At 39.9% G+C, this 27,345-nt stretch overlaps 1 protein-coding gene across 3 annotated transcripts in view; it reads right to left on the bottom strand.

Moving 5' to 3' along the window:
* Positions 1–23,522, bottom strand: part of LOC117512205 (solute carrier family 41 member 3) — a 91,543-nt gene extending 68,021 nt beyond the window's left edge. Inside the window, exons 1-2 of one of the 3 annotated variants that reach the window (XM_034172194.1) lie at positions 23,359–23,522; positions 18,964–19,309 (exon numbers count right to left, since the gene is read on the bottom strand). In XM_034172194.1, the coding sequence (XP_034028085.1) occupies positions 18,964–19,275 (312 nt within the window). In that variant the 5' untranslated portion in view covers positions 19,276–19,309; positions 23,359–23,522. Of the gene's footprint in view, positions 1–9,883; positions 10,300–18,963; positions 19,310–23,358 lie in introns of those variants that run through there. The other 2 variants (XM_034172195.1, XM_034172196.1) reach the window with 2 other exon arrangements.
* Positions 23,523–27,345: the final 3,823 nt, after the last annotated feature.

The following is a 27,345-nucleotide window of genomic DNA, read 5'->3' as shown; positions in this document are numbered from 1 at the left end:
TTTTGTACGAGTATAATAAGGTTCATACAGGCTTTCAAAATCTGAGAAAAAAAAAGAAAAATGTGAAATAAAAATCATGTTATTTTGTAAATACGAGGGCTGTCCGTAAAGTATAGGTCCTTTTTATTTTTTTCAAAAACTATATGGATTTCATTCATATGTTTTTACGTCAGACATGCTTGCACCCTCGTGCGCATGCGTGAGTTTTTCCATGCCTGTCGGTGACGTCATTCGCCTGTGAGCACTCCTTGTGGGAGGAGTCGTCCAGCCCCTCGTCGGAATTCCTTTGTCTGAGAAGTTGCTGAGAGACTGGCGCTTTGTTTGATCAAAATTTTTTCTAAACCTGTGAGACACATCGAAGTGGACATGGTTCGAAAAATTAAGCTGGTTTTCAGTGAAAATTTTAACAGCTGATGAGAGATTTTGAGGTGATTCTGTCGCTTTAAGGACTTTTCACGGTGCGAGACGTCGCGCTGTGCTCTCAGGCAGCATCATCAGCCTGTTTCAAGCTTAAAACCTCCACATTTCAGGCTCTATTGATCCAGGACGTCGTGAGAGAACAGAGAAGTTTCAGAAGAAGTCGGTTTCAGCATTTTATCCGGATATTCCACTGTTAAAGGAGATTTTTTTTAATGAAAGACGTGCAGGTGGATTGCAGCGTCGGCTCGCAGCCGCCGCGACGCTCCGCCACAGGAAAAACACCTCTGTTGGAAGCCTTGAGGACAAGTTGGAACATCTCCAGCTGATAAACAATTTCTCATATACTCACTCCACTGAAAGCCATCAAAAGCCGCCTGGATTTTACAAATGGTTATCAACACGGAGGTGTTTTTCCTGTGCTGCCGCACCGCGTCGGCTGCGTCCCGACGCGCGGACCCGTCCGCACGTCTTTCATTAAAAAAATCTCCTTTAACAGTGGAATATCCGGATAAAATGCTGAAACCGACTTCTTCTGAAACTTCTCTGTTCTCTCACGACGTCCTGGATCAATAGAGCCTGAAATGTGGAGGTTTTAAGCTTGAAACAGGCTGATGATGCTGCCTGAGAGCACAGCGCGACGTCTCGCACCGTGAAAAGTCCTTAAAGCGACAGAATCACCTCAAAATCTCTCATCAGCTGTTAAAATTTTCACTGAAGACCAGCTTAATTTTTCGAACCATGTCCACTTCGATGTGTCTCACAGGTTTAGAAAAAATTTTGATCAAACAAAGCGCCAGTCTCTCAGCAACTTCTCAGACAAAGGAATTCCGACGAGGGGCTGGACGACTCCTCCCACAAGGAGTGCTCACAGGCGAATGACGTCACCGACAGGCGTGGAAAAACTCACGCATGCGCACGAGGGTTCAAGCATGTCTGACGTAAAAACATATGAATGAAATCCATATAGTTTTAGAAAAAAATAAAAAGGACCTATACTTTACGGACAGCCCTCGTATCTCTGTATTTGAGCGACTGTTTCCTTCACTTTCAGATTACATGAAAATTCAGTAGGTATATCTTATATATTATATTCCAATTCTAAGGTGGAACTATGCAAGTATACTAAGGTATATCTAAAAAGGAAGAGTAAAACAGAAGAGTAGAAAAGAGTAGAGTAGAGTCACTTAGGTGCCTGGTCTTGAGAACCAGGGATGGTAGGTTGAAAAGCTTTTTTATCCCATGGGAACTCTCCCTACCCACCCAAGCGGCTCAAGAAAAAGGGATATACAACCCCTGGCAAAAATTATGGAATCACTAGCCTCGGAGGATGTTCATTCATTTGTTTAATTTTGTAGAAAAAAAAGCAGATCACAGACATGACACAAAACTAAAGTCATTTCAAATGGCAACTTTCTGGCTTTAAGAAACACTATAAGAAATCAAGAAAAAAAGATTGTGGCAGTCAGTAACGGTTACTTTTTTAGACCAAGCAGAGGAAAAAAATATGGAATCACTCAATTCTGAGGAAAAAATTATGGAATCACCCTGTAAATTTTCATCCCCAAAACTAACACCTGCATCATATCAGATCTGCTTGTTAGTCTGCATCTAAAAAGGAGTGAACACACCTTGGAGAGCTGTTGCACCAAGTGGACTGACATGAATCATGGCTCCAACACGAGAGATGTCAATTGAAACAAAGGAGAGGATTATCAAACTCTTAAAAGAGAGTAAATCATCATGCAATGTTGCAAAAGATGTTGGTTGTTCACAGTCAGCTGTGTCTAAACTCTGGACCAAATACAAACAACATGGGAAGGTTGTTAAAGGCAAACATACTGGTAGACCAAGGAAGACAAAGTGTTAAGACAGAAAACTTAAAGCAATATGTCTCAAAAATCGGAAAATGTACAACAAAACAAATGAGGAACGAATGGGAGGAAACTGGAGTCAACGTCTGTGACCGAACTGTAAGAAACCGCCTAAAGGAAATGGGATTTACATACAGAAAAGCTAAACGAAAGGCATCATTAACACCTAAACAGAAAAAAACAAGGTTACAATGGGCTAAGGAAAAGCAACTGTGGACTGTGGATGACTGGATGAAAGTCATATTCAGTGATGAATCTCGAATCTGCATTGGGCAAGGTGATGATGCTGGAACTTTTGTTTGGTGCCTTTCCAATGAGATTTATAAAGATGACTGCCTGAAGAGAACATGTAAATTTCCACAGTCATTGATGATATGGGGCTGCATGTCAGGTAAAGGCACTGGGGAGATGGCTGTCATTACATCATCAATAAATGCACAAGTTTATGTTGATATTTTGGACAATTGGAAGGATGTTTGGGGATGATGAAATCATTTTTCAAGATGATAATGCATCTTGCCATAGAGCAAAAACTGCAAAAACATTCCTTGCAAAAACACACATAGGGTCAATGTCATGGCATAGGGTCAATGTCAATGAGCAGATCTGATTTGATGCAGGTGTTAATTTGGGGGATTAAAATTTACAGGGAGATTCCATAATTTTTTCCTCAGAATTGAGTGATTCCATATTTTTTTCCTCTGCTTGGTCTAAAAAAGTAACCGTTACTGACTGCCACAATCTTTTTTTCTTGATTTCTTATAGTGTTTCTTAAAGCCAGAAAGTTGCCATTTGAAATGACTTTAGTTTTGTGTCATGTCTGTGATCTGCTTTTTTTCTACAAAATTAAACAACTGAATGAACATCCTCTGAGGCCGGTGATTCCATAATTTTTGCCAGGGGTTGTATATATATATATATATATATATATATATATATATATAACTTATTTAAATATGAGGGTAATAAACAACATATACAATAAATATGGTACTATATAATATACAAGAGTAGGTTTTAAAACCTAAATATTAATACAGGAGAAGATTGTAGTATAGGTATTTTAGTATGTAGACTAGTAGTAAAAGTATAGTTAGTAGGCTAAGCTATAAATCTGGTACTTTATTATAGAAACAGAAGTTATGATGTAACGTGAATTGGTATCTATCTAAAGTAACTATGCTAGCATACTATAGGTAAATAAAAAGCATAATGTATATACTATCAAATGGAAACCTAAGAACTTAGGTACTATATATTGATATCTTTTAAAGAACACAAACTGATGAATCATTAAAAATCTACACCATGTAAAATAAAATTGTAAATAACGAACATAAGCTAGTTATAGTTAGAAGAGCTAAATTAGCCGTTAATAAGCCAACCGTACCTAGCAAGCTAACAAGACGTGGGTATTCAAACAGAAAAAAAACAACTATATTAGATGCTACGATAAACGGTGCTACAGCCGGCTAGATAAGCTAACATTAGCTGTTAGGTATAACTAATTGTACCCCACTCCTCCAATTATTCCATAAATATAATAATATTAAAAAGGGGGGGGGGGGGCAAGAAAAAGTAAAGCATGTTGAAATGTATATGGAGACATGAAATAAGTACCTTAGTGAAAGGATATAAACGTGGAATATTCCCGGCTAAAGAGAGCTCGAGGCTTGTGGCTGCAGCAACATGTAGGCCAGGTTAGCCTATAACTAACATGACGGAGAGGGATAAATTCCAGGTAAGCTAACGAACATTTATGTAGCTAACGTAAACAGTAGTAGGCCTGGTAACCACTTAAAACATTAAACATTAAACTGGCATATATATACAAGGTGAATGAGGCCGAGGCAGGTTATTAGATAATTAATAGCTAATAGGCTAAGCTGCAATTGTAGCAGTGCAACTATATAAACAAAAGGTCAGACATAATATGTTATAGGTTTTATCTAACGTTTATCCTAATTTTTAGGTTATGGTTAGCTAATATATGTAGAAAAAAATTCCATCTTCTACATGCTTTTTAATGGGAACCCCAAACTTAGATATTATTTCTTGATATGTATTAAAAAATCTTTTAAACTGAAGAACCAATATGTTATACAGAAACACTTGTTTTACTAATCTACTAGTAAGTTTATGGTGTCTAATGGAAAAACTTTGGTAATTATCACCGATACAACCAATTCTGACCAACTGAGAGGTGTAAACACCATATGTAGGTTTACTCGGTATGTTACTACTCATATAAGGAAATTTTACAATATGAATATGAAAGATAAAATCATCCCGTTTGTCGAAAACGGCTGTTCTAAACTGTCTATCTGTAATGCTCAACTCTATATCTAAGTATGAGAGTTTTTTTTTTATTGTTTTCTGTAGTCTTTTTAAGTTCTAATTCTGATGGATAAATATTTTTAATTTCATTCTCAAAATTAGGGTTATTTTAGTAAGTAGATTATCAATGTAAGGAACGGTATTATTAAAGCTTTTTGCTGACTGGGTATTAGTTTTAAGTTTATCTTTCATAAAATTATATTCATAATAAAAAAGGAAAAGGTTAGCTAAAAGTGCAGCACAATCTGTTCCCATAGGTATCCCTATTGTTTGTTTGAAAATTCTGTTGCCAACCTCTGTATACACTCAACAAAAATATAAACGCAACACTTTTGGTTTTGCTCCCATTTTGTATGAGATGAACTCAAAGATCTAAAACTTTTTCCACATACACAATATCACCATTTCCCTGAAATATTGTTCACAAACCAGTCTAAATCTGTGATAGTGAGCACTTCTCCTTTGCTGAGATAATCCATCCCACCTCACAGATAGGCCATATCAAGATGCTGATTAGACACCATGATTAGTGCACAGGTGTGCCTTAGACTGCCCACAATAAAAGGCCACTCTGAAAGGTGCAGTTTTATCACACAGCACAATACCACAGATGTCGCAAGATTTGAGGGAGCGTGCAATTGGCATGCTGACAGCAGGAATGTCAACCAGAGCTGTTGCTCGTGTATTGAATGTTCATTTCTCTACCATAAGCCGTCTCCAAAGGCGTTTCAGAGAATTTGGCAGTACATCCAACCAGCCTCACAACTGCAGACCATGTGTAACCACACCACCCCAGGACCTCCACATCCAGCATGTTCACCTCCAAGATCGTCTGAGACCAGCCACTCGGACAGCTGCTGAAACAATCGGTTTGCATAACCAAAGAATTTCTGCATAAACTGTCAGAAACCGTCTCAGGGAAGCTCATCTGCATGCTCGTCGTCCTCATCGGGGTCTCGACCTGACTCCAGTTCATCGTTGTAACCGACTTGAGTGGGCAAATGCTCACATTCGCTGGCGTTTGGCACGTTGGAGAGGTGTTCTCTTCACGGATGAATCCTGGTTCACACTGTCCAGGGCAGATGGCAGACAGCGTGTGTGGCGTCGTGTGGGTGAGCGGTTTTCTGATGTCAATGTTGCGGATCGGGGGGCCCATGGTGGCGGTGGGGTTATGGTATGGGCAGGCGTCTGTTATGGACGAAGAACACAGGTGCATTTTATTGATGGCATTTTGAATGCACAGAGATACCGTGACGAGATACTGAGGCCCACTGTTGTGCCATCCAAGAACATCACCTCATGTTGCAGCAGGATAATGCACGGCCCCATGTTGCAAGGATCTGTACACAATTCTTGGAAGCTGAAAATGTCCCAGTTCTTGCATGGCCGGCATACTCACCGGACATGTCACCCACTGAGCATGTTTGGGATGCTCTGGACCGGCGTATACGACAGCGTGTACCAGTTCCTGCCAATATCCAGCAACTTCACACAGCCATTGAAGAGGAGTGGACCAACATTCCACAGGCCACAATTGACAACCTGATCAACTCTATACGAAGGAGATGTGTTGCTCTGCATGAGGCAAATGGTGGTCACACCAGATACTGACTGGTATCCCCCCCCAATAAAACAAAACTGCACCTTTCAGAGTGGCCTTTTATTGTGGACAGTCTAAGGCACACCTGTGCACTAATCATGGTGTCTAATCAGCATCTTTGTATGGCACACCTGTGAGGTGGGATGGATTATCTCAGCAAAGGAGAAGTGCTCACTATCACAGATTTAGACTGGTTTGTGAACAATATTTGAGGGAAATGGTGATATTGTGTATGTGGAAAAAGTTTTAGATCTTTTGAGTTCATCTCATACAAAATGGGAGCAAAACCAAAAGTGTTGCGTTTATATTTTTGTTGAGTGTAGATATTGTCTATGCTCAATCATATTTTCCTCAGTTATATTATGATAACGTGTTGATGTAGTGTTAGACCAATATGTTGTGCTATCATTTCTAATAATGATATATTTAGAACCTCTAATTCTAAAAGCTTCCCTGACTAGTTCACTGATACTATATATAAGTTGGTCATGTTGGTTGTTAGTATACAGGGTGGAAAAATCAAAAACTATCAAAATGTGTAGCTACTTTTTTGTTTAACTTTTTAAATTTATTTAAAACCTCTGAAGCATTATCGATAATCCAAAAACAATTAACTCCAGTGTTACGAGCTATGCCTTTGCAGTGAAGGCATAGTTTTTTATTGCACAATTTAACTAATTAAACTCCTAATTAAGGTTAAAGGTCACCAGGTGCAAAATAAACTTATGATGCAAACATCTGTTCCAACAGTCAATTGTAAGAACGCAGATTTGTGTTCAGTGTGAAAAACTACCCCAGAAAAAGTGGCTTACCTGCTTTTCCCCAAAAATGCTTCTTGAATTGTCAAGCAGCACATTTTCTCATTTTTTTAACCAGTCTACAGCTGCATACCTACATAAATACTGTACATCTTTGATTCCTGTGCATTTACTTAAAAAAAAACAAAAAACTGAATTGAGGGTTTCTTTTTCCATTTCTTAGAAATAACTGCAGTTTTACAAATGCAGTGCGATACTGAAGAGGTTTTGAGTTAGCCAAACAACAGCACAGGTGAAGACTGAATGAATGGGAAGGTAAACATGTGTATGGTCGTGTATCTCGGTGTGGGGTGCCGGTCTATTTATGCACTGCGCTCTTAGGGACTGCTACGTCTAACTGATGCATTAGGATGCTATCTTGGGTCATGGCCCACTTATCATATAATACTGTTGCTATTTATGTGTGACTGGACAGGAGCCAAGTTTACACACTTCCTCTATTAATCAGAAGAAAGAGAAAAAAATATGGATATGGTGTTATTATCAATATACATATTAACTGGACAAGGAGCTTTAATTCAAAGCATTTAACACGCATTGCTTAAACCATTAAGAATTACAGCCATTTGGATATCAAGTCCATCCATTTCCAGAGTCCATAATGAACTGGATAAACTAAATATAATGCTTACCTTTCATACAACTAACCACTTTTACAGTGAGTTTTTGTTTAGACAAGTCAGGGGACGGGAAACATGAACATTTCCAAGTCACTGTATCTTGGACTTGAGAATTCTGCCTGGGGTTGGCTGTTCTCAAAAACTGAGTGACAGTGGAAGAAAGCAAAGCCATCAAGTTTCACTCATCCATGAATGTGCGACTGGTAGTGCAACAGACAAGTGTTGAGATAGTTTCTCCAATCACAGCTACAGAAGCCTATAATTCCTTCAGTGTTGTTACAGTGTTTTGGTGGATTCCCTACGTATTTGTCATCTTGCAACTAGAGTACCATAACGTTTGTACTTCTTCATGATTACTGTAAATCATGTCCAAGATATTTTCAGTGACTTGAAAATAGTCATGTATCCATGCCCTAATATGTCGAAACAAAAGTGGCTGTAAAGGTGACAGCCATGCCACTTTGTGTACACCTGATCCTGCCAACACAGGGACAGGTGTACACAGGGGTGTGTTCTGGCTCTGGCACTGTTCAATGCCTGCATGTACTGGATGTTGGGTAGGGTTGTGGAAACCAGTGACTCGGATGCTTCCGTTGGTGAGGAAAGGTTTCCTGACCTTGACTTCACAGACAATGTTGTGATCTTTGTGGAATGAATGGATACTCTGATTGCATCACTTGAGAAGCTGAGTGAGGAATCAGTGCGTCTGGGTTTGAGATTGTCCTGGATCAAGATCAAGATTCTTTTAATGACTCCCTGGACACAGCCATCAGAAGTGCATCTGTATGTGGTGAAAGAGTTGAACTTGCAGAGACATTCACTTATCTCGACAGTATGTACATGTCTCTGGGTCCTCAGCCTCTGGGATGGAGAGGTGCCTGGGAAGAGCTTGTGGAGTCACGAGGTCACTGGACAGAGGTGTTTAGTGATGCTGATTATCTTTGTAGGTGAATGAAAGTCCAAGTCTTTCATGTGCTGGTGCTGCCTGTCTTGCTGTGTGGTTGTGAGACTTTGCTGCTGGCCAGTAACCTAAGATGACAACTGCATGCTTTTGGTACGAGGTGTTCCCGAAGGATCCTTGGGTACCACTGGAATGACTTTGTATAAAATGAGTAGTTACTGAGAGAGACAAGCATGAGGAGTATCACTTGCATTGTGAGGGAGCATCAGCTACGATATTTTGGACATGTGGCCTGTTTCTCTGTGCATAATCCAGCACACAGGTGCCTGAGTGTTGATGACCCCAGTAGCTGGAGAAGGCCAAGGGGAAACCTATGTTACACTTGGCTGCTGCAGATAATTTTTTATTTTGGAGCTGTGGGAATGGACCAGTTGTCTGCCTGCATGGTTGTTATCCAGGTCCCAAAGTGACCCAGTGGTGTTGTGGATGCAGCCAAGCTCAGCACCAGTGCATGCTTCTAAACTTGCCTTGATCCTGTCAGATTTCAGAATTGAAGCAGACTATGTCCTGATTACTACTTTTTTGGGAGGATCAGCAGTTGTGCGTGTTTCTCCAAGTAGAAATCAAAGCTCCTTATGGCTTTCTGTCGCACTCTGGCCGCCTTTTTATTCCTTTCTCTTGTCATCATCCAACCTCTTATTAAGTTATGTCCCAAGGCTCTCCCAAGTCAAAATCTGATTTAGAAAGCTCAGACTGGTGGATTTCATATGAAGTTCCACTGTCTGTTAAAAAGAAAGCAGCACAGGAATGCAGTAGAAATGCTAAAACTCCAACCTTCATCAGCACTGCCATTCGTCCACCCACCCATCTGTCAAATTAAATGTCCTATTTCTTATACCCATCTTTGCGTCAACCCAAATACCAATAAATTATTTTCCTGAGTAGACTTGGACAATCTCTTTGTATTGAAGTTGCTGTAACCAATCATGTATAACCAGGATTGTGAGTCATTTTGGAGATGGATGGAATTAATGACCAGTCATGGTTGAAACCAGTCCTGTTGTCTAAATCATAATTATTTGAGAACAATACTTAATAACTACCTGAATACATCAGCGGTGTAAACATTGTGTCTACCACCAGCAGGTGGAACTCATGTTTTCTTCTCTGTATTAACACCATTTTCACATTCATTCATTACTTTGATTAGTATTTATTCATCAATGCCATCAAACTCCTGTCCAGCCTGCACTGAGCTAACAGTTCACCCATTTATTCAGCTCTCATAAAACAACTTCAAAAATGGTTTTTCATACTTGTATGAGATCCATAACAATACCAGCAGAGACCATTCCAAGTCCTGACACCAGGTACGGCACTATAACCTGAGCAGCGATGAGCCAGGAGCTCTCTGGGAGGAAGCCATGCTCAGATCGTGTCAACTTCCAAGTCACTCCACGTAACTTCTTGCCCTGGTAGCGCAGCTCCAGTTCTAGGCGAGTGACTGTCATCTTGACTAATTGAATTCAATGTGTTGTTATCCCATGGTAACCCTAAGGTCAATGTGAACATAAATAAGGGAGTTTTGTTACTTTCACAAGAAGAAGGTAAACTTGCTTCACTTCTATTGTATTTGGAGTCAAGGAACTTAGGCCAACGCTGAAGAAGAAGCCAATGAGTTAAAAATAAAGTTAGACAAACAATGACACGTTCATGTTTCTTCATGTGGTCTGAAGGTATCAAAATTTACAGACTTCATTTGAGGGCAACTGAAGACAGCCATGAGTGGTGAGTCAGCAGGGATGACATATCCATTTGTCAGCACCACCGATAAAGATCAGTCACAAATTTTCTTACTTCAGATGTCATCACTTCCTGTAAAAGCATCTGACAACAAAGCCTGTTTCACAGTCATACCTTTACCCAAAGTCAATTTGCCTTTGAAGGAGAATTAATTAAGAAAAAGTTAAATTCAAATAAAAGAATTTGCATTTTGCATCGCTGGCTCAGACACACAAAAAGTTGTAAGTGAGCCAGCTGATGAAGAGTTGATTTTTTTTTTTTTTATGGCTGTAATCAAGAATAACTCCATTTTCTCTGACCTCCTCCAAAATCTATTTGATGTCATCCCAGATCCTTTCTGGTTCTATGCTTGTTGGCCCAAGTTAGTCCACATGATCCACTCTTAAATCTCCATGAACTAGTTTAATACTGAGCTCCCATTCACCTCCTGCAACTGCTGACAGGTGCAAGACGACAGTCCAAAAAGGTTAAAGGCAGAAGGATCCTTTTGGCTCAGGCTGCTCTCTTCTGGCAGGCTCACAGTGAAGGTGAAAAAGAAAACTGAAAGAGATCCGTAATAGTAATGACGCTCTAGCAGGCCAACAAATGAGATGCACAGTCCTGCTTCTGATGGACTCCGATCATCGTTTCTTCCTCTGACTGTGCATATATGCTTTCTCTCATTTCAGCATCAGGAGAGTCCTGCTCTCTCTGCTCTGCTGTGACGTAGCAGAGAAGGAGGCAGGGCTGTCTGCTCTGTCTGACATGCAAACTCATGGTGGAAATGACCGCTTTACCGGCTCAGACAAGAACTCTCTCTTGTCATTGGATCCCAACTTTGTTACTGTAACATTTATGTCATTCTCTCCTTCATTTATCAACCTCGCTGTGTTTCCCCCTGAATAAATTTCAAACCCTATACAATCTCTCCATCATGACTCATCTTCTCTCTCTCAGACAGTCTGGTGTGTGGTGTCTCTCTCTCTCTCTCTCTCCATCTCTAGCTCTATTCCACCTGATTTATTTGCACATGGATCCTCGAACCTGGTGTCCTTCTCTTTTTTTTTTCTTCTTTAACACATGTAAGGCCAAAGAAACAAATATTACTAAAACCCAGACCTGCTTTGAAAGTATTTCACTCGACTAAAACACTGATTTCAGATCACATGAACCTATAAAAACAACAAAAACATTACTCTTCACTCACTTCACACAAAAACGTATTCAGTTTTATTGCCAATGATACATTTTGAAATTGATTTGAAATTTCTGTCAAATTAAACTGAACAAATTAACATTTATCTTCTTCATATGGAGAAAATAATTTGAATCTTAAATAACTAGCACATATTTTAGCAACAGCTACCTGCTTGCAGTGGTAGTAATTTGGGCTACAAATAGATAGGATGAGAACAACCCCAAGAAAACCATCCCAACCGTGAAGCATGGGGGTGGAAACATCATACTCTGGGGGTGCTGTTCTGCAAAGGGGACAGGATTGTTGTGTGTTGGGGGGGTGTGGCTGGACATTTTGGTGTTCTTTTCTTTTCTTTGCTCTCCAGGTGGTATGCAAACTGATTTGTCTGTGGAGAAGGTGCTGGCAGAAGAGTCCTTCACCCTCATCAACATGATGTGCAGCACCTGTGGATGGTGCTCACGTGCAACCTTAAAGACTTTCAGCTGAAGCAGATAATGAGATGGCGTTCTGCATTTAAGTCATGTGTGATTCAAGCAGAATTGCCGGGAACTCGACCTTCTGATGTTCGTTTGTGAGATGCTGAGGACCGCGCCTGGGTTTGACACATCGTGCCTGTGAAGGAGGAAGGGTGAGGGACACATGCTGTCAGCACACATCAGAGGTGATTGATTATCTGAATAATTGTTAACAGTAACTTGGTATTTTGTTACGCAGTATATTTGAACTTTGATGAGAGTTGTGCAGCTCGCTTCTCACTGCCGTGGCATGCGGACTGATGATCCTCCACCTGTTGTGAGAAGCTGCTCATTTACATAAAGCTTGAATTCGGACCTGAATGTGTTGCTGATAGTGTGTGCCTTTTGAAGGATATTAGTTGTAGCTGCTGACTTACCTCACCTTTTCTATCCTTCGCAGAGTCGGTTTGTCGTGTCCACCTGGGGGGTGTTTGGCGGTGAACGTGGGTCCAGAAGCGCTGGGCTTCGATCCTTTTGGGTGCTGGAGAGCGTGCCGTCCTTCACTCCGCCAGACCGACGCAGTTTTTGTTTGTACACTTTGTTATGCACCAAAGGGGGAAAATAAATTGTTTTGTTATTGGAACCGCTTTCTGGTTGTTTTAGCGCTGGGTTCCGTCAGACGCAGGTCCGCTCCTCAACCCGTGTCGACACATAACAAGGATGACTGCACCGTATTGAAGGGAGGATGGTTGGGGTCATGTATTGCGAGATTTTGGCAAACAACCGCCTTCCCTCAGTAAGAGCATTGAAGATGGGTCATGGCTGGGTCTTCCAGCATGACAATGACCCCAAACACACAGCCAGGGCAACTAAGGAGGGGCTCCGTAAGAAGCATTTCAAGGTCCTGGAGTGGCCTGGCCAGTCTCCAGACCTGAACTCAATAGAAAATCTTTGGAGGGAGCTTAAACTCCAAGCCTGAAAGATCTAGAGAAGATCTGTATGGAGGAGTGGACCAAAATTCCTGCTGCAGTGTGTGAAAACCTGGTGAAAAACTACAGGAAACGTTTGACGTCTGTAATTGCAAACAAAGGCTACTGTAGCAAATATTAACATTGATTTTCACAGGTATTCAAATACTTATTTGCAGCAGTAACATACAAATAAATTATTTTTAAAAAATCATACATTGTGATTTTTTTTTTTAGATTTGTCTCTCACAGTGGACATGCACCTAAGATGAAAATTTCAGACCCATCCATCCATTTTCTTCCGCTTTATCCGGAGTCGGGTCGCGGGGGCAGCAGCTCAAGCAAAGCCACCCAGACCTCCCGATCCACACACACCTCCCCCAGCTCCTCCGGGGGAACCCCAAGGCATTCCCAAGCCAGCCAAGAGATGTAGTCCCTCCAGCGTGTCCTGGGTCTTCCCCAGGGCCTCCTCCCAATGGGACGTGCCCGGAACACCTCTCCAGCGAGGCGTCCAGGGGGCATCCGGAAAAGATTCCCGAACCACCTCAACTGACTCCTTTCGACGTGGAGGAGCAGCGGCTTGACTCCGAGCTCCTCCCGAGTGACCGAGCTCCTCACCCTATCTCTAAGGAAGCGCCCAGCCACCCTGCGGAGGAAACTCATTTCAGACCCCTCCATGATTTCTAAGTGGGAGAACTTGCAAAATCACAGGGTGTTCAAATACTTATTTTCCTCACTATATGTCTTCTTTCTTTAATAAAAGAAAAAAAAAATGTCCTCCCATGACACAAAGCCGTTGAAGACGAGTGAGTGAAAATTGTCCTCTACAATGAAGCTGTGTCACTGGTGATGTAAGAGACAACAGTTGCACTATGTGTAGTCTCTCTAATCAAAGCCACATTAGGCATTAACTACTTCAGAAGTGTCAATGGTATTCTGGTGGCTTCCCTCACCCGTCTCCTTCTTGCACCATCACTTGTGTTTTGAGAACTGCCTGTCACAGACAGATTTACCATACAGCACAAAAATGGTTGCATTTCAGAATGAATGAAATGAACTCTGACATATTCAATGACTTGGAAGTGTTCATGTGTCCTCCCTCTGACTTGCTTAAAGAAAACTGGCTGTGGAAGTGATGATTTAGTGGCGTTACTTTAAAGAGTGCCCATAATCATGCATTCCACTGTTTTGACAGATTTTCAAATTTCTTCTCAGCTGAGACTCCACTACTCTTTTCCACATGCGTGAATGTCGCATATTGACTGTTTTATATCAACACAGCAATTTCTTTCACCAAAGTGAATCTGAATGGATGATTTTCAAGTTGCCGCTAGAGCAGTGCCTACGCGCATGCGTGATAACGCCACAACTCTTTCTGGTTAGGGAGACGCGGTTTGCCACTATTGTTTCTGTATGACAACGTTGTTTTTCATCCCACACATGGACGAGTCACATTCAGCTCATCAAGTCTTTAGTTACTGATCCATTTAGATATCGTAAACGTTCGTGCAAGACGTCGGACTTGGGAGGTTGGACAAAGTTGGACGACAGTCAAACAGAACGCTGACGGTACAGGAACTACGCAAACGATGAGGAACCGTCAAGACAGAAAGCAAGATGGAAAACGTGCGAATTGAAGTTGTTGCTGGGATTCATTCACATTTTTCAACAGTTTGAAAATTTTGATGAAGCGCCAGCTACAGGAACAAAGCTGGACGACAGTTAAACGATGTCTCCGAAAGTCAACGTAAATCCAGATTTCTTGTTTCGTTTTGGCGTCCTTCATTAGTACCGTATGACCGGGGCTTTACATCGACATTCACACCACTGCAACACGCCTTCTCATTCCTTGTGGGTTAACAACAACAAAATTACTTACTGATACGATGTGGAATTCACCTCCAGTGGCCATTTCACTCCTCAGAAATCTGACAGCTGAGCTGTTGTTTCTAATGACGCCAAATACGCGAGTGAGAGGCTCCCTAACCGGAAGTCTCGGTTTCAAGACGCCGGTGCAACTTGAAAATTAACCATTATACTTCTGCCAATTTTTACTCAATATTGATGCATTCATTTCTGAGTTACAGAGGTCATTATATATCTGTATTATAGTCTAAAGCAAAACCTTTCACTAAGTTTTGTGCAGATGGATTTTTATTGCATGCCCCGCTTTAGTTTTTTGAAAAACTGTTGAAATTCATGGCTGTAACTCATTTTGCACATCTGCTTCATTTTTTTTAATCCTTGATACACAACACAGCATGCAGTTGCCCACAAAGCTTTGTGATTCAGCATTTCTATGCATGAATTAACAGTCATTTGTTCTCCCACATGATTTGATTTGTCACCACTTTGCAATGCTGACATTTGTCTCAAACACTGACATCGACAGCTTTGTGGAGGCTTAGCAACTATGGCCATTTTTAGCTTCAGTACAACCACACCACACATCACAGGGACATTCATTTCACTGTGACGATATTTAGAGTTCAGTAGCATAGTACAGCCTCAACGAGCATTTCCAAGCCAACACAATGGAGGCATCAAAAAACACTTGCATCATTGAGTACCAACATTTTTAAAGTAGAGTGAGCAATAACAAATTCATTAATTATTATGACAACAAGGTGTGCTGGTTGAGACGGGGATTAATATTTAAAAATCTGACCTCTAACAGCAATAACTATCAAGTGCTGTGGTCACAGAGTTTTTGTCTTTATCTGGCTTCCATTCAGAGTGATGACTCGCATTGTCCTTCTATATCCCCTTTGCTTTGACACACAGTGCTTAGCCAAACTCATGACTATCACTCTGCCATCACTTTGAAGCCAGCAGCAGATGCGGTAAGGACAAAATGGCAGGAGGCCACATGGGAATACTGTAGAGACGTAGTCCATTTATCAATGTGGGAGAGTGAGAGGATAAAAGGAAGTAAATTCTATCAAAATATAAAGCAGACAGCAGTGTGTCTGATAAACAGAAAGTGAAGCCACATGTTTTCTATTGCACCTATGTGGTGGGATACAGTACAATAAACTAATGCACGTCCTACATGTAAGTCTATGGGAGCTGGAGAAAAAACCTCAAAAGATGTCATGTTATTTTATGTAGTTAGAATCATGTACTATTTTGCTAATAAATTTGCAATCATAAGATTTAAATAACAGCGACAAATACTAGCATCATCCAACCAGCAGTGTTTTGATAACTGATGACTTGATGGTCGCAAACTAATTTTATTCATGGGAAAATGCGTGAAGAGGAAATAATTTAAGCAAGATGATTGTCAGCTGAATAACTGGAGATTTTTCAGAGATTAGAAGAACTTTTTTGTATACCTAATCTGCATACATGAATTATCACCACCCTGTTGAATCACCAGAGGGACAAGGACTGGAGACAAGTCATCTTCAATGTGACATGGCATTCATATTTCTTACACAAAAATCAGCTGTGATCTGAAATGAGAACAGCTGACAATGACACTCTAAGCTGTAATGCTGACCCCACCAAAACAATCCCTCTCCTGGACACAGGGTCAAACAAACCATTCCCCTTAGCATTGATAAGCCTTCTTGACGTAACTGACACTGAGCCTTCATTCATCTGTCAAAATGATCATCTGGCTGCAGCCCATTAAGTCTGTGCTAAAACTCTGACCAATGCAGACTTATTTTTGAACAAATGGCTACAAGATATCTACATGTTGTGTTGCTAATGTGTCTTCACAACCTGCTGATAGTGTCACAGGTATTTGCTTTAGTTGCCTGGATATAACTATGCACAAAAGAACACTGTGTCCTACATGCATCTGGTCGTGGTCCCTCCCCCCTAAAATAATGTGAACTTTCTTGTTATGATAGTCGTGGCATGAATAAAATGCTTTGTGGTCTGCTCAAAGTTGCCTGATGTAGAATGCACATTGGTCAGGGTCCAAGCACTGAACAGTATCCCTCCGAAATATCAGGAGTTGAGGAAGAAGTGGGACAGAGTGTGCACCACACCTCCCCAATGCTGTCCTGAGCAGAGAACGGATGGGGTCATGGTGGCTGGGAGCCTCCTGAGGTCTAGAACTTAATTATGAGCATGTTGTGGGAATAATATACAGTGGTCCCTCATTTATCGTGGGAGTTGCGTTCTAAAAATAGCCCGCAATAAGCGAAATCCGCGAAGTAGTCAGCGTTATTTTTTACAATTATTATAGACGTTTTAAGGCTGTAAAACCCCTCAATACACACTTTATACACTTTTCTCAAATAGGCATTAACATTTTCTCACTTTTCTCTCGTGTGTAAACACTCTCAAAGTTCAAACCTTAGTAGAAAAATAAGACCAACCTGTTTTCAGGCCCAAACATTTTTTGAGAAATAAAAATAGAACATTTTCCTACAAATAATTATGATGCCTTTTAGAACTAATGAATTTAATTTTAACGATCAACCTACGAGGTTGGACACATAAGAAATTATTAATAGTGACTGACCAGTATTTCACAGTTCCTCTGATCGCGCCTCTTCATCCTGGTGCCGTGCCGCTGTCGCGCCTTTTTCCACTGAGTCACACCTCGGTGCGGGTGTCTTTTCCGAGTGAAGAACACAGTTATGGGTAGTTGTTGGCGCTCTTTTTTCTTCTGGGCGAGAAGATTCTTATAAACAGACACGCAGAACACAATGCGCGTACTCTCCCTTCACGGAGCTGCGACCGGCCTGCTTGATGAGGACGCAGAACAAAATGCGCTGTAAAAAAAAAAAAAAAAAGCATGCAAAATTGGACTAAAAAAATCCGTGAAACTGCGAGGCTGCGAAAGGTGAACCGTGTCATAGCGAGGGACCACTGTATCCCCCAATTACTCTGACACAAGTGATAGCTTTCAAGAAACAAGCACTTGCGGCATTGCTACTGAGAGGGCACACTCAGATGTTCTGAAGGACATGAATCACAGTGTGGTCACACACATATAAAATCAGGCAATGAAAAAAGAAAAGAGACATTGCTTTGAAGTTACTCAAATTTAAGATGTCCTGTATACATATGCATGTGCTTGTGCAACAGACCATCTCAAATTCTTGAATAACTTCAAAGCAATGTCTCTAAGGAATTTAAAGTTAGTTATCAAGGTTAAAAAAAACAACCCTTCACATTTAAGAAGCTGAAAACAAATAACTTGGAAAATTTCTTATTCAAAACTATTCAACCATTCATTAAAACTATTCAATGATCTATTGAGTGCGCTGATGAAACTTGTAACTTTTGCTAAATGCATAACATGTCTTTTCAACCCTACACCAAAGGAACTGTTTAAGGACCTGTGGCCTAAAATTGGGCCAATTGTATTGGAAATTATTAATCTGTTACTAACCTCAGGATCTGTTTCTAAATGCTTTAAATCCACAATGATTAATCCAATACTTTATAAATCAAACCTTGATCCTGGTCTCCTGAAGAATTACTATAGGCCGATATCAAACCTATCATTTTGTTCTGTCATTTTGTCTGATGTGTACCTGCTAAATCAGACACCGCAAAAGGCTGATTTCTCACTTTTATGTTTTCACTCCTTCCTCTCCCATCATATTTTAAAAGGTTTTGCACTGATTACATTTCCATTATGGATATAATACGTTTGGCAAAAAATAGCTGTTGGTTAATTTAACAATCGATTAATCACTGCAGGTCTAATTCTGATGCAGATGATTGTTCAGGATTTTCTCAAAAATGTATCTTACTTCTTCAGAAATACTACACAGGTTTATCTCTTCAGGCCACTCAAGTATTTAAATATAAGAACTTGAGGGGGAATAATTAGTCTCCGGTTGAATTATTTGGGGCAGGAGGGCACAAAAAAGACTGATAACCGCTGCAGTACACCATCAGATTCTACAATACACATGCAATCTGTTATCCAGAACGAACAAGATACTTGACACTGTCAGTTGTGCAGTGAGATGTGTGACACCACTGTCTTTAAACAGGATGCGTGATGATGTACTCACCTTTACATTGTCCAACACCATGCCAGCCATCACCATACCCATCCCAGCAAGCAAGAACGGAAAAACCACCTGTAGACAGATGGCTATAGAGGACTCCTCCTCTACTTCGGCCACAGACACTTTGGGTCTCTCCACCACTGGCTTTTTCGGAAGCGGCTGGAGGACGGGTGGTAAGATGAGGTCATCTTGTCCATCTATGCTGTCTTCTACGTGCACCCTGGGACCCCCAGTGTGACTCTTCCCCTTAGAATGGGACTTTTTGTTCTTCCTCCTCTGGCGGGTCTGTTGTGGTGCTTTATCCTCACTTGGCATAATGGTGGTGTGATGACCGTGATGGTTGCTTAATCTGTGAACACATGACAATTCAAGAGGCCTTCACAAGATACATGAAATGTTTTATGGAAGCCTCTGGGGAAAAGAATAAAAGAAAACCATTGGTCTCCCTGACAGTAAGTAAAGGTAGTAACAAAACATTCAAAGCCACTCACTCATTGGCTAGCAAAATACATAACTGAATTGATTTTTTGAGAATTAGTTAAAAAGATTAATGATATTCATATATTGTTGAATTCCCTATGGTAAAATATCGTCTGGAGCCTCAGGACATGTAATAGATGAGAGGTTTTATCTCAAACATTTGACATTTCATTGTTTTAGCTGACATTTTTATCCAAAGCAGGAGAGCTGGATTTAGTTCAACTTCATTGATTTTCTACATTAATGCTTTTTTTTAAACAATAAAAACAACATTTAAGTCACCACTTGACAGTCAAGAGCAGCAGCTTTGTGAGTACCCCATTTGACTGAACTTAATATTTTAAAAGTTATTTTGATCACATTTCTGGGGAAGATAGTGTCTGGGTCAGGAAATTACACGACTTACTTTGCATACCAAGCATTCAACACAGTCAAACCTGTTTCCACTTATTAATTCCAATGACCTCAAATAGTAATTTTCATCATTTGTTTCCCCTCCAAAATTTGAGAATTGTTTTGACCACAAATTATTAGTTGGCCAAATAAGACTAATAAATGGAACTGTTAAAGTGTTGAGTGCTTGCTTTCTGAAAGTAATCGTCAAACAAGTTCGACATCCATTCCATTCCAACTTAGGGCATATGTTACCCAGAACCATGTTAACTATGCATAAGAGATGGTGCAAACTATTCCTTTTTACACCCCTATTAGCTAAACCATTCATTTGCATTACTTTTACCAAAACTGGAGAAATTCAATTTTTGATTCATGTACAAATTGAAACTGACCTTTGTCACCACTGTTGTTGTTTGTAACCCCATGACATTCATTCATAGGAAGTCCAAACTACACCTTTTTTGAATCCATGTGATCAAATAATATGGTGTACTTTTCAACATGACTAGAGCATTTACATGTTAACCCCTGTGTAATCCATCATTTGCCCCTGGTTGTAGCTGCCACCATTCATTGACACGGACAACATCTGACACCATCAGCAGTAGCTGGCCCACCACATAGAAAACCTGTAAATCCTACTTTTTGTGCACAGAAAATTCACAAGAGGTATTGATAAGGGAATCGGATTGATATTGATAAAATCTTATCAATGCCTATCCTGATTTGTGAGTATTCCTAGCATTGTGATTAGCTTACCTGAGTATTTTAAAGTATAAAATATTTGAAAAATTTAAATTTCCACAAAGAAAGGCCAGAAAAGTGTGACTGTGACTCTCAATTATGCCAAAAATTGTATGTGGGACTGATCTCTAATTCAAAAGACAAATATGCCTGCTACAATTTCAGCTTTTTAATTTACATTTCATTGCTACAAAAAAAAAAAAAAATCGGAAGCGCTGTGATCTTCAATAATTTGTCTTTTATGTCGAAGTTTTAACTATAATTTAAATCTCAAGGAACATGGTGAGTATAGCATAGAGGGTGAAGGGCTTTACATTATTACAATATTGTCATAAAAAAAGAATCGTAACAACAATTGTGAAGCAGCCTATTACTTTGAGGTTATGCAACCATTATACAATTTTAAATTATTGTTTGATGATATATACACAGATAGTGAAGAGCTTCGCTCATTAATGTCAGCGACATTGAATTTATGTTTAAAAAGCCATCATGGCACTGCAGAGAGAGAGGAGCCTTCTAACAGGCATTTCTCTGTAATGTAATGAGAAAAAACACAACCGCATCAATAAGATGACAAATAATTACACAGCCTATCTGACAGGATTTTTAGAGTCATGTTTGAACATGACTGTTGCAGTTGTCACCCTACATTTAAGTGCACACATGAACGGTGTACTCTAGGAACATCCCTGCACCATGAAGTCCTTGATTAGGCACATGTGTGGAAGTCATCTCAGAGGAAAATGCAAATCTGGTATGTTTTTGATCAGGTTCTGAATTCATGAGTTCATTATCATTTAACTCAGTCATTCATTTTCTGGAGCAACTTACTCCAGTTAAAGATCCCAGCAGTCACTGGGTGACAGGCAGAGAACACCCTGGTCAGGCCCCTAGTCGGGCCGGCACATATACACAGTCAAACACATCCATACTCCCACTCACACATGCCATCAAGTTAAAGTTTCCTAGTCACCTAACATCTATGTCTTTGGAGGTGGGAAGAAGCCAGACCAAACACAGGAAGAACAAGAAAACTTCACACAGAAAGAACAAAGTCTGAAGCAAACTCAGGATGTTCTTGCTGTGATGCAACAGTGCTAAGGCTAAGCTACCGTACCACCCCTCCTTAAAATTTAATACTGGAAATAGGGCATTTTTGATCATTAAGTGTCAATAATTCCAAAACAATGGATATGACACAATATAAACTGAAGGGCATATAAGTCACAATTCAGATTTGAAAAATGCAATTAAAGCCAAATTCAGATTGAGTCCCAAGACTGAGGGACTGTTGACCCAGTTGTGCTGCTGTAGTTATGCTTGAGTGTTTAGTGTTAATGATGAAATCACTGTGCCTGATAGTTTATGCTCAACAGTAGAAATTGCATATTGTCACCTTCCTAAAATACTGGCCTAAGTGATTTTTCCCAAAAGTGAAATTTTATGCCTAAATCATCTCCCTGTGATGCTAGCCATTTGTAGTAAAATCATTTAAATCTTCAGTTGAGGAGAGCAAGCAATTGCACCCCAGTTGTATCTATCTATCTATCTATCTCAAGAGTGTGACTTTTTGCCTAAGTCAAAAGAGTATGTGATTTAAGCAATTTTAGGAGATTTTCAAAATGGCAACTGCTTCAGGAAAATGAAACTCTACTCAGCCACTGAAGCTCTTGTGTTTTCCTTTGTGTTTTCTCAAAAACATGAAAACATGACTTAGGCAATTATTTTAGGAAAGCGATGATATGATATGTGCTTACGATTAAACAAACTAAAGCAGTTACAGCAGTTGCTTTCAACCTTTTTCCTTCACAGCCCCCTTACTTATCCCAAAGAAAGGCTAAGCTGCACCCCAGCCCGCGTGCATGTCCCTCCCACCAAAAAAGGACAATTTGATTCATTGCAATTTTATTACCATTTTGAAAAAAATGACATGATAGGTTTTCCCTCCTTTTAATTTCGGTTGATCAAAAGAAAATTCTCTTTTTATGTAATTTTGATCATTAAGTGTGTAATTATACCCTCATTGAATAAATTAACTTTTGATTTTGATAACATCAGAGCAAACAAAACTTCAGGCACTCTGTGTGACCTTTGATGCCCCCCCCCCTTTAATATCAAGGATGTCACATGATGATGCAAAAAAAAAAAAAAAATATATATATATATATATATATATATATATATATATATATATATATATATATATATATATATATATAGTGCATTCTTAATACCTGACTTTTATTAAACATGTCATAAAAAGGGCATACATGCACACTTAACTGTTATGTTATGATAAAGTCAGTGAAACTATCAGTTGGTATAAAGTCACACTAAATTGAATCATTACTACGAGGCTTTTCCAATTGTCCAGACACCTTATTTTTCCCCCCTTTTCAAATTTTCATTGACATAAGATAAAATTATCATTGTCATCCTAAGTATTTTTTTTTTAGGCTATAGTTGTTAGTTCTCTACCTGACCAGCCTGTCTTACACATGCGCGGTGGTGGTTTGGACCCTCCCCCTCCCACTGTTTCATACTTTGTCACTTGTCAAAAACATGTGTGCCAAAATAATAAATACTTATTGTAAAAAGTCTGCAATATCACGCACGTTTAACCACAAAACGTTCCCGAACATTCTGGTATATGTTCGTAAACATGGACCAACGTGAGAGAGAACATGTGATTTTATATTATTCCAACACTGAAACAAGAGCATAACACCAGAACTACAGCGCTGCTTTAAAGATACAAATAAAAACTCCCCTTACGCACTGTATCGGAGACAGAGTCCTGGAAACCTCGGGAACTGACGGGCTTTATTTCCAAATCCATTAAAGGCGGACGAGAACGACGAAATTTAAAATAAAACAAACTATTGACAAGCAGTCCGCCGCTGCAGGCTGCCATCTGTACATCCCATAATAGCGCTGCCCCGGTAACCAATGGATACACAGCTAAGCGGTTTCTGATTGGATAACAAAAAGCCGAGCGCGACAGTGTCGACATGTAGTCCCGCCCCCTGTGGAGAAACTGAACAGCTGCTTCCATTTAATGTCTTTGAACGACTTCATACAAATTAAAACCCTGTTGTCACTGAACACAAGTTAGAATTAGTGCTGCTGTTGAGTTGATGCGTTATAATAAATAATGTTAATAAAAATAAAAACAGTTATAGTCCTTTGCTGGGACACGTTTGTAGGCCCTGGGGCCCCCTGGAAACAATTGTATTATTAAAACATGTAACCTTAAAGTGTTAGCTATAAAAATACTAATTACTCAAACTTAAGACTGATTAAATATCATTATTTCTGTGTACGAAAGCAGAGCAGTTTGCTGAGATGTTGTTTCTTACCTTTGTTTCCACTGCTGCCTGTTGCAAATGATCTTGTAGTAAATGTTAGTGTTGCACTTTCTGTTTGCTCATATATATATATATATATATACGCTCGTATATATATATATATATATATATATATATATATATATATATATATATATATATATATATATATATATATATATATATATATATATTTGTACGTATGCTTATTTGAAGCTCACAGTGTGGCTGTGTGCAGTGCATGAGTTACTGCGCATGGCTCTTGAGGCACCTTCTTGAATTTCACGGCCTTTGCAGATAAGGATATCCCCCCTCCTGTTTCTTTCCTTCAGCGGCTATACGCCGTCCCAGTTCTTCATTTATGACAAATAAACTACAAAAGGTGCTTTGAACACCACATCTGTACTTGTGAAGGAATACACTAATTATAGCCCCCCAATACATTTTTTTAATACAGTGCTTCTTTCTTCTGGCTCTTTGTAAAGTTATATATATATATATATATATATATATAGAGAGAGAGAGAGAGAGAGAGAGAGAGAGAGAGAGAGAGAGAGAGAGAGAGAGAGAGAGAGCAAATAAGTAGGTTGATGTTTGTCTCTGCCTGCCTGGCCCTTGATTTGGCATCATTTTCTTTCCAGTGTTTCCTCTAGTAGTACAGGCCTAGTGGGCCACCAAATAATAATCCTAATAAAAAAATAATCCATAAAAAAAATAACACTAAATATCCATTAATTTGGAAATCTGCAATCATATTGGTGCATCCCTTGCCCTCATCAGAAGCACAGCATGGAGGCTGTTCCAAAAGAGAGAGGAATTAATTCATTTTCACATTAAAATATTGTGGTCATGGCAATATGGGTAAAATGTGATTGCGTTTTGTGAACCAACAGACTTTTGTGCTGCACCCTCATTCAAGCTTTTGTCATCTAAGAAGTCTGTGCTCCAGTATTTCTGTTGAGAGAAATTTTCATGTTATTTCATTTTTTTTATTTTTTTTTTTTGCGTGAAGTGCTTAGCCTTGTATATGTCAACAAATGTTTCATACTTATCGAAATGGGCGTGGGACTGACTTTCTTCAGTATTGGAACATTTGTTTTTTAGAATGTTAAAATAAATTTTAAAAACCAGGATCAATATAATTCAAATAAATTTTCTTCATTTTAGACTTTTAAGTGTAAAAACACTGTCACTTTTATCCAGCAATATAATAAATATATTCTTGTTGACTTAATCTGACTATTAAGTCATGTCATCTCCATTTCAAGCAGATGTCAAAACGATAATCTTGAACAGCCAGAGTTCACATGTGCAGTCAAATTCAAAATCCAAAGTATGGAAACACCGCAGTTGTACACATGACCGGGAAATGCAGAGTTAGACATGTCTAAAGCATATATGAACTTTGTCGTAATAAGATATATTGTAGTAAAAGCAGCACCATGAGTGCTCATCCAGAGTTCACCGTGGTGTTAGTCAAATGACCTGTAGCATCAGCATGGTAAATAACTAAGAGAGGACAATGAATAAACTGTTCAGTGGTCCACAGAAAGCAAAACGCATCACAAAGCCAAATTCTCATTTTAAGCGGCAGAGAACTCTTGTTCATGTAGTGTGGTGGGAAACAGGCTCATATCTATGCTTTGGTCTGATGTCATAATATTGACTTATGACAGGATAATCAGGGGCAGCACAGTGTCTTAATGGTTAGCACTGTTGCCTCACAGTGAGAAGGTCATGGGTTCAATTCCTGCCTTCGGCCTTTCTGTGTGGAGTTTGCATGTTCTCACCGTGTTTCTGTGGGTTCTTTCCGGGTGCTCTGGCTTCCTCCACATCCAAAGACACTCAGGTTAGGCGGACTGGAAAGTTGACTTCAGCAGCACAATGCAACTCTGGACACTGGGATGGTTGCATTATCACATGGAATTCATTTTTTTCTTTTGGGTGAGAGGATTCTAACCACAGGCTGCCATCCTGGCTTCATGTCCACATCCTGCACTGTGAAACACTCCTGGACCGCTGTTGGAGGTAAGATGCATGTTTATTAATGGTGTAATGGCCTGCCATGAGCACCATGATAAATCTCCTCCAGAGATAGAAGGTAAACATATACAACCCCAATTCCAATGAAGTTGGGACATTGTGTAAAATGTAAATAAAAACAGAATACAATGATGTGCAAATCCTCTTCAACCTATATTCAATTAAATACACTACAAAGACAAGATATTTAATGTTCAAACTGATAAACTTGATTGTTTTTTGCAAATATTTGCTCATTTTGAAATGGATGCCTGCAACACGTTTCAAAAAAGTTGGGACAGTGGTATGTTTACCACTGTGTTACATCACCTTTCCTTCTAACAACACTCAATAAGCGTTTGGGAACTGAGGACACTAATTGTTGAAGCTTTGTAGGTGGAATTCTTTCCCTTTCTTGCTTGATGTATGACTTCAGTTGTTCAACAGTCTGGGGTCTCCGTTGTCGTATTTTGCGCTTCATAATGTGCCACACATTTTCAGTGGGCAACAGGTCTGGACTGCAGGCAGGCCAGTCTAGTATCCGCACTCCTTTACTATGAAACCACACTGTTGTAACATGCGCAGAATGTGGTTTGGCATTGTCTTGCTGAAATAAGCAGGGACGTCCATGAAAAAAGATATTGCTTAGATGCATGTGTTGCTCCGAAACCTGGATGTACCTTTCAGCATTGATGATGCCATCACAGATGTGTAAGTTGCCCATGCCATGGGCACTACCACACCCCCATACCATCACAGATGCTGGCTTTTGAACTTTGCACTGGTAACAATATGGATGGTCTTTTCCTCTTTTGTCCGGAGGACACGACGTCCATGATTTCCAAAAACAATTTGAAATGTGGGTTCATCAGACAACAGCACACTTTTCCACTTTGTGTCTGTCCATTTCAAATGAGTTCGGGCCCAGAGAAGGCGGTGGCGTTTCTGGATGTTGTTGATGTATGACTTTCGCTTTTCATGGTAGAGTTTTAACTTGCGCTTGTAGATGTAGCGACGAACTGTGTTAACTGACAATGGTTTTCTGAAGTGTTCCTGAGCCTTGGTAAGATCCTTTACACAATGATGTCGGTTTTTAATCCAGTGCCACCTGAGGGATCGAAGGTCACGAGCATTCATTGTTGGTTTTCAGCCTTGCCGTTTACGTGTAGAAAGTTCTCCAGATTTTCTGAATCATCTGATTGTAATATGGACTGTAGATGACGGAATCCCTAAATTCCTTGCAATTGAATGTTGAGAAACATAGTTCTTAAACTGTTGGACTATTTTTCACGCAGTTGTTCACAAAGTGGTGATCCTCGCCCCATCTTTGCTTGTGAATGGCTGAGTCTTTTGGGAATGCTTCTTTTATGCCCAATCATGACACTCACCTGTT

This window comes from Thalassophryne amazonica, chromosome 6, assembly GCF_902500255.1.
Source record: "Thalassophryne amazonica chromosome 6, fThaAma1.1, whole genome shotgun sequence".
NCBI lineage: Eukaryota > Metazoa > Chordata > Actinopteri > Batrachoidiformes > Batrachoididae > Thalassophryne > Thalassophryne amazonica.
Note: the sequence above shows the minus strand (reverse complement) of the source record. Positions and strands in the feature narration are given on the sequence as shown.